This window comes from Peromyscus californicus, unplaced genomic scaffold (assembly GCF_007827085.1).
Source record: "Peromyscus californicus insignis strain IS unplaced genomic scaffold, ASM782708v3 Scaffold_7__1_contigs__length_154581171, whole genome shotgun sequence".
In the NCBI taxonomy this organism is placed as follows: Eukaryota; Metazoa; Chordata; class Mammalia; order Rodentia; family Cricetidae; genus Peromyscus; species Peromyscus californicus.
Window position 1 is genome coordinate 121,856,740 of NW_026294595.1, and position 12,088 is coordinate 121,868,827.

A 12,088-nucleotide genomic window follows, 5' to 3' on the forward strand; every position below is an offset into this window, starting at 1 on the left:
AGATGTTAATATAAACTCTTGATCCATAATTGTTTTCACTTTTAATAGTCATCTTATATATTGTTTTTGTTAGTGCAGTTTAATGATTTATTTTTTCAAAAGCCTCACAAACAGCGTGTCTTACTTGCTCAAAGAGTTTCCTTATGCACACTAGTGATTCTTCTGTTTCCCTTTAGAACAGTATGTTCCCCTGTGCCTATGTTACGGGACCTGACACAGAACACTGCAGTCAGGTAAGTTTTCTAGAATTCAGAGCCTTTGCCCAGGGCACAGCTTCACATTTACAAGTGAATTTTAACAGATCTCTAATTTACAAGGAAATAGCAGTGTTAATTCACCAGTTCTTGGAGATTGAGAGTCCTTGTGTTGCAGACCTCAGAGCAGAGCCTCTTGACTTTAAATTATGTATATTGTTAAGGTTACTGATTTAACAAGCATGCTTATCTGTTTTCTGGTTTCCCCTGACAACCTCTGATTCTTCCAGGATTAGGAAAGTGGGAGGTAGAATGGGGTTTGTGGGTAGCATGCTATACAGAAGCAGACAGACCTTTATGCCCCTGTGGCTCACACTGCTTCACTGTTACTGTAATTATTGCTATAATTGTGGGCTTGCAGAATTAAAAAACAAAAATATTATGTAGCATATTTTCTTAAGATTAGTTGGAAAATTTATCCCTCACTTCAGCATCTTCTGTTGAGTTACCAAAAAAAAAGGAATGTAACTGTTGCAAATAAAAGTTTATAGGAACACACTGCTTCTCTGTGTGATATAATTGCAGCTCTGGGTGCCAGAGTTTATGCTGTTATCATTTTTGGCAGTGTTTGGGCAAGACTAAAGCAAACACATTTAAGAATTTGGTAAATACTTGATAATTCTAAGTCTTTCTCTTTGACCCATTGTTAAAATTGCTCATACTTTCAGGTGATACTTTAGATTTCACTTAAATTTCTCATTGCAAAATATAACCAGTTTATTTCCTGGCTTAAATGGATCTAGTTAGTAGCTAACTGCTGTTCTAGAAGGGCTGTTTTGTTTTGTTTTGTTTTGCTGTTCATCTTTGTATGTGGTTTGTCCTGACTCTCTGTCTTTTGTTAAGGGTGAAGTGTAGACTTTAAAGCCGTGCTCGTAAGCCCATCCCAAACAATCTGGCTTTGCCACATTAAGTGTGGACGTTGCATTAACCTGTGGGGTCTCTGCCTCACACTGGTGCTTCAGGCCAGTTAATTACACTAGTTCTCTTTTTGAATTGTCACATTTTTGTTTGTACTCCTCGAGTTTTCTGCATTTTTCAAAGGCTTTACTACCTACCCCTCTAGAAATAGTTAATTCTACTCAAGTTTCTAATTATGATGGAGAAGTTTGCCCAAAGGAGAGTTACAGATCAGTGGAGAAGTCCTGAAGTATTTTTTGGGTGATAGATGATGATGTTGCTGGCTTATTGTTTCTGAACCTGTAATGTTTGATACCTAATGTGTCTGCTGTTCTCACTAAGTTTACAAAGCAAATCTAAGTTCTAGGCACATATTCAACTATATGTTGAAACTTTTAACTTCAAACATGGACTTTTTGAGACGATTTTCTAGAGATTTGCGGAAAGCTTGAGCTGATTTTTATTTTACAGTGTAATTTTCAGCATTTTCTCTGAGAGATGATGTTGAGGCCAAGATCTAGGTTTTTTTTTTTTTTTTTTTTTTTGTGTGTGTGTGTGTGTGTGTGTGTGTGTGTGTATGTACACAATATGTACAAGTTGTATATTCCAATTATAATTGTTTCATAAGTGAAGATAAAAAAAAAAATAGAACCTTCCAGTCATTTATTTTGGCTTTTTTCATACTTTCCCTCAGCCAGCATCTCCTTCTATTCTTGAAAAATTCTTTCCTCAGATTGACTTTGGATTGGTTCCTGTCACCTCTGGTCTTATCTCCCAAGTTCATAAAAGACTGTAAACACATAGAACCAGTGTCCTGGGAGATCTTTTATTTCTTTCATACTGATTTCCTAAGCCATTTGGTGTGTTAGTAGCTTACCTTTGATGTTCATTTAATTGTCCTCATTTTGTTTTTGTTTTTGCTTTCACTATTTTAATTTGTTTGGGTAGTGTTTTTTCTAATAATCTTGCTAACTCCTGTTGTTTTATCTTCGGCACAGTGGCTGAACCTTAATCTACTGCTGTTTCAGCCAGCAATTGCAACTCTGTAGTTACCAACATGCTTCTCTAACAGCAGAGCAGCCTGGCTGCTCAGGCCATAGCCTGGCGGGAATTCTGTTCCCACAGGCACCTGCGCTGTCACTGCCGCTAACAGTAGCTTTAACTAAATTTCTATCGTTCTATTTATAAATAAGACTCAAGATTCTAAGCTGGGGTGAAAACCTGCAAGCTCAGAGAGGCTGAGTAGCAGCTAGCTACCTCTCTGTCGTTGCTGGTGTCTCTGAAAGACCTGTGCTTCTGTTCCACCAAATCAGAAAAGGCCACATCATTCCAGCTTCCTGTCTCTCTCTCTCTCTCTCTCTCTCTCTCTCTCTCTCTCTCTCCCAGCAGCCCTCTGCTGCTCTATGATTACTTTCTGTCAACTAGTTGCTAATTCAGCCTCCTAACCCAAGGTTAACTTTATTTAATCAATGCAAACGCAAACTCAGGGTTCATAGTGTGATTGAATATCCCCCAACAAACTCTAAATATATAAATCATTCTATATATGATTTAAATTATAGAAAAGTACAGAGCAGCCGCACAATTGCCTCTTTTCTTGGAGGGGCAGGAGGCGTGCACACATACTCCACATGTACTTTCCAGGCCGGTCATGATTTAGAGCAGTGGTTCTTAACCTTCCTAATGCTGCGGCCCTTTAATACAGTTCCTCATGTTGTGTGACCCCCAACCATAAAATTATTTTCATTGCTACTTCATAACTGTAATTTTGCCACTGTTATGAATCATAATGTGGGTATCAGCTATGCGACTCCTGTGAAAGGGTCATTGGTCCTGTGGCCTCAATCTCTGCTTTCTTTTTTTTTTTTTTTTCCCGAGACAGGGTTTCTCTGTGTAGCTTTGCGCCTTTCCTGGAACTCGCTTTGGAGACCAGGCTGGCCTCGAACTCACAGAGATCCGCCTGCCTCTGCCTCCCGAGTGCTGGGATTAAAGGCGTGCGCCACCACGCCCGGCTCTCAATCTCTGCTTTCTTAAGGTTACCTCCTTGCCATTCGGGCTGGCCCTTTCAACATCACTTTGACCTTTTTGCCTTCCTTTCAGTGTTTGAAATATTCTTGCTTTTTGCTTGTTTTCTGTTAAAACAGTATATAACTTGTATAATTTTATGTATGACATTTTCAGTATGACTTGTTTTTCTTCAAAGAGGTGTCTTTCAAACTTGGTCTGATCATCTTTGAATGAATTCATCTCTTCAGGACATTTTGTTTTGTTTTTGTTTTTTAATTGGATTGTGTGTAAATGGAATTTTAAATGTAATGATTACCACAGTATTTATAAGGCTCAGAGCTGGCAGATAGGTAACTAAGAATCAAAAGCTTGAAGGAAGTGGGATACATGCACTCAACAGAAGATCTGATGGTGGAAAACACTTGGGAGGATTTGGCTTCTAGGACACTGAACTGGTTAACCTCTCCTGATAGAATGTCACAATTCTATAAACTCTTTAAGTGGTTTAAAATGTCAAGTATATGGATCATAAAAACTCCCCTGCAAGAACAGTTTGCATTGGCATGCTGGTTTAGCATTAATTACAGAGTGTATAGGGAAAGGTAGAGTAAAAATGAAGCTTGCTGTTTGGAGTTTTCTCCTTGCTTTGAGAAACATGTTACCATTCTTAGACAGTAGTGTTGAAATAGCATTTGTCAGAATAATTCTTTTTAATTTTAAAATTTGTTATTAGGCATACAGGTACATGTGCACGCACACACAGCACATGTGACTGTCAGTGGATGACTTTGTGGAATTGGTTCTTTCCTTCTACCTTTTTGTGGGTTCCAGAGGTTAAACTGGGTTGCCAGGTTTGTGCAGTAAGTGCCTTTACCCTTTTCACCATCCTGACAGCTCCTCAGAATATATTTGAAAATGAACTAAGTCAAAATGATGTTGAGTGAGTCAGCACTGTTACATCTGTTTGGAAAAAGCAGGTGAAAATATTCTCAGGTGCACAGAGTTGTATGGAATAATGTAAAATCTGAACATGGTTCTCTGGCCTCAGCTGAACAGTCTCCTGAGTTCATAGGCTGCTCTGGTTTAGGAGCTTTTGTTTAAGGCTTTGGGGCAAGTGCTATAGAGATATAGCCCTTCTGCTATAGCCATTCTGTTGTTGACTTGCCTCTTCCTTGATCTTCTCAGAGGGGCAGCGTGCTTCTCTCTTGTTTTCAGTGTTGCTGCTACCTCTCCCAGATAAATTCTACTTGCACACTGGTCCCTGTTTCTGGTCTCGGAGATTGGGGGTCGTCGTCTTTATGTTTCCCTTCAGTGCTCCACCTAGACACCTACAAGATAATAAACCCGAGAATGCTGACGGCATGGGAAATGTGTGGACCTGTATCAAAGATTATCCTTAGCCAGAGATATCTCAGCAGGTGAAGATGCCAGCTGCCAAACCTGGTAGCCTGAGTTCAATGTCTGAAGTGCACATAGTGGAAGTAGAGGACCAGGTAACCCTACGAGCTGTCTCTGACCTTCACGCTTGTGCCACGGCATGTGTGTCCCCCTGCACAAATAGATAAGTAAATGAAGAGAGAAAGTGTTTTTTAAAAGGCTTTTGAACTTTAATCAATTTTTTTCCCTTTGGATCTTTGCCTAGTGGGTTTTTGTGTTAGGGAATAAGTTTGTGTTGTGGCTAATATTACAGCACTGGAAAGTACATTTCAAAAAAAAAAAAAAATGAAAATACTTTTATACACATTTTTAGGAATGATTTAAAAAATCCAAAAGTCTTTAACTTTAGAACACTATCTATATTATGTTTTCAGATATCCAAAGAAAAAGAATGATTTAGTCTTTAAGATAAGTAATATCTTTGTTCCCTGAATTAGAATATCCAAATATATTTTTAGATACTTTTCTTTCTCTAAGTGATTTGTATAATATCTTACATATAAAAATTATTGTTTGGGTGCAGTTCTGAGGGAAGCTTTGGGAATTATTTCGCCTATTGGCTTGAAGTTTTTTTTTCCCTTTCAGAGCATGAGCATGGAAAACTGGAAATTAAGACAGTTAAAGGAATGGTGCATGAAGTCAACTGCATATGTGGGTGAATGAGTGAATTTGTTTTCCCAGATGTTAGTTTCAGCTCTTATGAAATCTCTTTATTGTTACCTAGGCATGCTAGTGTGAGCCTTTAATCGCAGCAGATTTCTGAGTTTGAGGCCAGCCTGGTTTACATAGCCAGAGGAGATAATCTTTGGCACCTTGGGACTAGTTCCTTTTCTGGGAGCTTGTTACTTTGCTGGTCTTGTTCATTTTCTTAGTTTCAGATCATTCTGTGTGTGACTTTCTGATAGATCATCCTCTCAATCTGTCATCAGAACTTGAACATGCCCTTTGAAGGCTCTTGCCTAAACTGTCTATGCTTACTCCAGGTGAGAATAAAGTCTTGAGAATTTAAGGCATTTGTTGTATGCAACAGTAGAACTAGCTTTGTGTCTTCCTTGGGAGAATATAGTAAGTGCTCAGATCATTTTTGTAGAGTTTACAGTTCTCTCAGATCCCTAATGAAGAGGGCTACTTCAATTAAATTGAGTTTTTCTTTGTTTTTAGGAAGAAGACCATGTCTTTGTTCCCTTTAAAAATCTCTCTTTGATTTTTTAAGACAGGGTTTCTCTGTGTAGCCCTGGCTGTCCAGGAACTCACTCTGCCGATATCCACTTGCCTCTGCCTCCCAAGTGCTGAGGTTAAAGGTGTGTGCCACCACCGCCTGGCTAATGGTTCCATTTCTTGAGCCTGGGCCATCTTTATAGTTTTTTGTATATCTTTGCACATTTTTTTTGTCAGTATCATATAATTTTCATAAAGATATCTTTTACTTTCTTAGTTTAATGTATTCGTAGGGTTTTTTTTCTACCTTTAAAATGTTGAATATGGGAATGAGACTGCTTCTAAAAAAGTGTTTTTTATGTGTATGTGCTCCATGTTTGTGGATATTAGAAGCCAAAGTTGGATTCCCTGGAACTAAAATTACAAGTGGTTATGAGCTGCCTGGTGTGGATACAGGTCCTCTGCAAGAGCAGCAAGTGCCTTTAATTGCTGAGCTAGTTCTTTAGACCCACTAGATAGACTACTTTTTAAAAATTTGCCTTATAGCCCCTTTGTTAGTAATGGGGTGAAATGCTTCTCTCTCTCTCTCTCTCTCTCTCTCTCTCTCTCTCTCTCTCTCTCTCTCTGTGTGTATGTATGTGTGTCTGTGCTGAGTTTTGTATCCTTTAACTTTACTAAATTTATCAATTCCATTGGGTTTTGGTAGTCCTCAGGGGATTCTGTATATAAGAGCATATAATCTGACAACAGTAAGTTGGCTCCTTCGCTCTTTTGTTTCACTCTGGATGTCCTCTCTCTTTTCTTACCTAGTTACCCTGACAAAAGTATGTTAGATAGGAGTGGTGAATATAAGACTCTTGTAGCCGGGCGGTGGTGGCACATGCCTTTAATCCCAGCACTCAGGAGACAGAGCCAGCCAGATCTCTGTGAGTTCGAGGCCAGCCTGGGCTACAGAGTGAGTTCTGGGACAGGCACCAAAACTACACTGAGAAACCCTGTCTTGAAAAACCAAAAAAAAAAAAAAAAAAGACTTGTATCTTGTATTGTTCCATGTTTCAGGAAACAATTTCAACCTTTTCCTATTAAAGCTTAAAATTGGTTGTGCTTTTTCACATATAGCCTTTGTTATATTGACACATTTTCCTTCTATGCCTAACTTATTGAGGGTTTTTATCATGAAAGAATGTTGTATTTTGCCCAGCAGTGGTGGTTCATGCTTTTTTTTTTTTTTTTTTTATTAATTTATTTTGCAATACAATTCAGTTCTACATATCAGCCACGGATTCCCTTGTTCTCCCCCCTCCCGTCCCCCTCACCTTCCCCCCAACCCCCCCCCATTCCCATCTCCTCCAGGGCAAAGCCTTCCCCACAGACTGAGGTCAACCTGGTAGACTCAGTCCAGGTAGGTCTAGTCCCCTCCTCCCAGGCCGAGCCAAACAATCCTGCATAGGCCCCAGGTTTCAAACAGCCAACTCATGCAATGAGCACAAGATCTGGTCCCACTGCCTGGATGCCTCCCAAACAGATCAAGCCAATCAACTGTCTCATCCGTTCAGAGGGCCTGATCCAGTGGGGACCCCTCAGCCATTGGTTCATAGTTCATGTGTTTCCATTCATTTGGCTATTTGTCCCTGTGCTTTATCCAACCTTGGTCTCAACAATTCTCGCTCATATAAACCCTCCTCATTCTCGCTAATTGGACTCCCAGAGATCCATCCGGGGCCTAGTCATGAATCTCTGCATCCAGATCCCTCAGTAGTTGGATGAGGTTTCTAGCACAACAATTAGGGTGTTTGGCCATCCCATCACCAGAGTAGGTCAGTTCGGGCTGTCTCTCGATCACTGCCAGCAGTCTGTTGTGTGGGTATCTTTGTGGATTTCTGTGGGCCTCTCTAGCACTTTGCTTCTTCCTATTCTCATGTGGTCTTCATTTACCATGGTCTCCTATTCCTTGTTCTCCCTCTCTGTTCATGCTTTTAATCTCAGCACTTGGGAGGCAGAGGCAGGCAGATTTCTGTGAGTTCCAGTTTGAGGCCAGCCTGATCTACAAACTGAGTTGCAGGACAACCAGGGCTGTTACACAGAGAAACCCTGTGTAACAAAGAGAATGTTGGTTTTATTGGGTGCTTTTATTAAGAGGAGCATATGATTTTGCCTTCCCCTTTAATTATGTTACTTTAATTACATTACATCCACTTCCATCACGTTAGTGTAATGCTGCTTAGTTACTTTTCTCATTGCTGTGACAGGGTCCCTGAAACAGCTTAAGAGAGGATAAATTATTTTGATTTAGGGCTTTAAATGGTTTGGGCCACAGTTGTTTGGTCTCACATACATGGGCAGAGCACTATGATGATGGAAATGTATAGGAGAGGAGAGTTGTTTTTCTTCATTACTAACCAGGAAACAGAATGTGGCAGGAAGAGGCCATAAATAATTCACTCACTAGATCTGCTCCTAGTGACTTACTTCCTCCAGGTAGGCCACCTCCTGGTTTTACAAGTAACATTCAAATCATGAGCATGTGGGAAACATTACACATTCAAACCATATACCAAAGACACTACTTTCACTGACTTGTGAAAATGCCCTTACATCTCCGGGATAAATCTTACTTAATCGTGGTGTTTGATCTTTTTGATTGATATTGGGTTTGACAGGATTTTGATGGTAATCTTTACATGTGTGTTCATCAGAAATATTGGTCTATATGTTTCTTTTTGGTTATTATGCCCTTTATGTGGTTTGGTATCTCAATAATGATAGAGATACCTCATAGAATGAGTTTGGCACAGTCTCTTTTTTTGGTCCTTTGGAATAGTTTGAGAAAGACAGTTTTAATTCTTCAGGTGTTTTATAGATTTCAGCAATTTCTTTTTCTGCCATACCATAACTAGTTTTACTGTACCTCAGACTGCAGCCCCTGGGGTGTTTTCCTTGGTTCCCAATTAAAAGAATTCCCTTGTCCCTCTCCCCCATTCATGCATACCTTTGTTTATGGAAGGCAAGTACACACAGCTTTAATTTGGCATCTTTTCTATGGCATCTTGTTGCATGTCTACTTTCTTGTTTATAAAACAATTATGACAGAGAAACCCTGTCTCAAAAAAACAAAAACTGTGAAACGTTCTTTATTTCTGATTTTAGAAGGGAAGACAGGGTTGGTGCCTAATCAGTCTGTGTGCAGATGGCCACCCTGATGTGTGTGTAATGGACAACCTAGCAGATTGGAAACCTACTGAATGAAACAAGATAGCTGCTATGAGGCAGTACTTGAGAGCATATAGAGCTAGTTTTCTTTCTTGGTATTTCCAAAGCCCTAGTGACCCCACCAAATACATCATTTCCGTGTTCTTTCCAAGACTGAACATTTCACTGCTGTTCCTGTCTTGCCCTCTCTCTGCCACTTTGCCCAGCAAGGACACCAGGGATAAAGATAGTTGTTGCAAGTAAGAAGTGAGATGGAAGATGAACCAGTCATCTAAACGAAGTATTGTTCAGTAGTTCCTTATGCTCATGCTACTTTTTATTGTACTTGTGATGTGTGTACTTAAAATATACAGTTAAGGGCCGGGCGGTGGTGGCGCACGCCTTTAATCCCAGCACTCGGGAGGCAGAGCCAGGCGGATCTCTGTGAGTTCGAGGCCAGCCTGGGCTACCAAGTGAGTCCCAGGAAAGGCGCAAAGCTACACAGAGAAACCCTGTCTCGAAAAACCAAAAAAAAAAAAAAAAAAAAAAATATACAGTTAAGTCTCACTATAGTAAATTTTTCAGTATGGACCCTAGTTATAAAAAGGATAATATTGAACAAGAAAGAAAATAATTAGCTGCCTCAAAATGTCAACCTTTTCAGTAAAATTTTTTTGTTTTGTTTTGTTTTTTGAGATAGTATTTCTCTGTGTAACAGCTCTGGCTGTCCTGGAACTCACTTTATAGATCAGGCTGGCCTTGAACTCACAGAGATCAGCCTGTCTCTGCCTCCCAAGTGCTGGGATTAAAGGTATGCACCACCACCACAAGGCAAAAGTTTTTAATGGATTATAGTAAATAATTGTAATTATTAGAGTTTGGGAAATATTAAAAAAAAAATAGAGCCGGGCAGTGGTCGCGCACGCCTTTAATCCCAGCACTCGGGAGGCAGAGCCAGGCGGATCTCTGTGAGTTCGAGGCCAGCCTGGGCTACCAAGTGAGTCCCAGGAAAGGCGCAAAGCTACACAGAGAAACCCTGTCTCGAAAAAACAAACAAACAAACAAAAAAAAAAAATAGGATTGACAGGGTGATAATGATTACACAAAGAAAATAACAAATAATTACTGAAACGTATGTTTGGTCTATTGTGTATATACTTTACACATGTCATTTTTTGTTACTAAGTTTTTTACCTGTCTCCTGAGGATTTCATTTGTTGAATGAACCGTGGCTTCTTTAACAAGTTATAATATTATTCACACATTTAGATTATAACTTACAACATGGTGAATAAGGGTGTCATAAGCTTTCTTGAGTATAACCCTGATGCATAACTAAACTTCTAGAATAGCTTTTCCTGAGTCAGAAGGAAGACTCAGACATACACCTAACAATTTAGGGCCTAGATAAATATACTACCACCACCAAAAAGGGCATTTGATTGAGCTCCTCAGTATATCTTTAATTGTTAACCAAGATTTTATTAAAGCAGGGTGTGTAATTCCAGCTATGATGTTTAGTGAAGCTCTTAGTGTTTGTTTTCCCCTGTAAGTTGCTATTTTAGTTAGCGTTTCCATTGCTGCGATGAAACACTGTGATCAAAGCAACTTGGGAAGGAAAGGGTTTATTTATTTTACACTTTTGTATCATTGTTCATCATCAAAGGAAGTCAGGACAGGAATTCAAAAAGGGCAGGAACCTGGGTGCAGAGACCATGGAGGGGTGCTGCTTTCTGGCTTGCTCTTTATGATTTACTCAGCTCGATTTCTTATAGAACCCAGGACCACTAGCTCAATGGTGACACTACCCACAATGGGCTGAGCCCTCCCTTATCAGTCACTAATTAAGAAAATGACTTAACAGGCTTGCCCACAGCCTGATCTTATGGAGGCATTTTCTTGATTGAGGTTCCCTCCTCACAGAAGACTCTAGCTTATGTCAGGTTGGCATAAAACTAGCCAGCACAGTTGCTTAGCTATATGTGTACACATTTTATTTTTAGATTTTGTTATAAACTTCCTCACCTTTTCCAGTATTGTACTAGAAATTCTCAAAATTTGGGATAATGTGTATCATTTTTTCTGTGGTCATTTACAGTTATCTAGAACTTGGTTCTTTCTATAGAGAAAGTTACCTGAAGACAATATATTAGAGATCAGAGGTAGTTTGGTAAGAAAGATATTAACCATTTGACAGTCATTATCTAAGATAATAATTTGGACAGTTTTGAATTTTAGTTTCTCTGTTTAACATAAAAAGTATCTTTGTATGCCGGGCGGTGGCGCACGCCTTTAATCCCAGCACTCGGGAGGCAGAGCCAGGCGGATCTCTGTGAGTTTGAGGCCAGCCTGGGCTACAGAGTGAGTTCCAGGAAAGGAGTAAAGCTACACAGAGAAACCCTGTCTTGAAAAACCAAAAAAAAAGTCTCTTTGTTTACTTGATAATTAAAACCAATGACACAGTCATTTTAAAATTTTCGTTGTTCTCTTTCAGTATTAATTTTAAAGATCCACAGTTTGCTGAAGATTATGTTTTTAAAGCTGTAATGCTTCCAGGAGCAAGGTAACAACAGTAAACTACCTACTTAGATTTGTGCTTTGTTATAGCGTCCATCCCTGTATCCTAAATAGTGTATTTTTAAATGTCCAGAAAGCCAGCAGCAGTTCTAAAACCTGGTGATTGGGAAAAATCCAGCAATGGGCGGCAGTGGAAACCCCAGCTTGGCTTTAATCGGGATCGGCGGCCTGTTCATCTGGACCAGTCTGCCTTTAGAACTTTAGGGTGAGTTTTACAATTCCTGTTTATATAGTATGGGTTTTTTTCCCCCTGAGTCATTCTATAAACAAGTCAGTAATTCTGCCACAGATACTTAAGAGACTATACAGTACAACAATTTTGTATCTATATTAGTAATTTTGATAATCTACCCCCATCCCTTTGTTTGTGTTGTTTTTTGTTTTTGTTTGTTTGTTTGTTTTTTGTGGGATAGGATCTTTCTGGCTGTCTGGTCTGGAACTCACTATGTAGACCAAGCTGACCTCATTCACAGAGATCTGCCTGCTTCTGTCTTCAGAGTGCTGGGATTAACCTTTCTTCACTTTAGATGTTCACATCTGTATTTCTTAATATATTGCTTTTTTTTTAT

General features: G+C 39.5%; 1 protein-coding gene across 2 annotated transcripts in view; it reads left to right on the plus strand.

Moving 5' to 3' along the window:
• The window catches only part of Xrn2 (5'-3' exoribonuclease 2), an 85,385-nt gene that overhangs the window by 53,722 nt on the left and 19,575 nt on the right, over positions 1-12,088 (plus strand). For both annotated transcript variants that reach the window (XM_052722859.1, XM_052722861.1), the window contains 3 exons: positions 177-233; positions 11,437-11,505; positions 11,593-11,724. In XM_052722859.1, the coding sequence (XP_052578819.1) occupies positions 177-233; positions 11,437-11,505; positions 11,593-11,724 (258 nt within the window). The remainder of the gene's footprint in view (positions 1-176; positions 234-11,436; positions 11,506-11,592; positions 11,725-12,088) is intronic.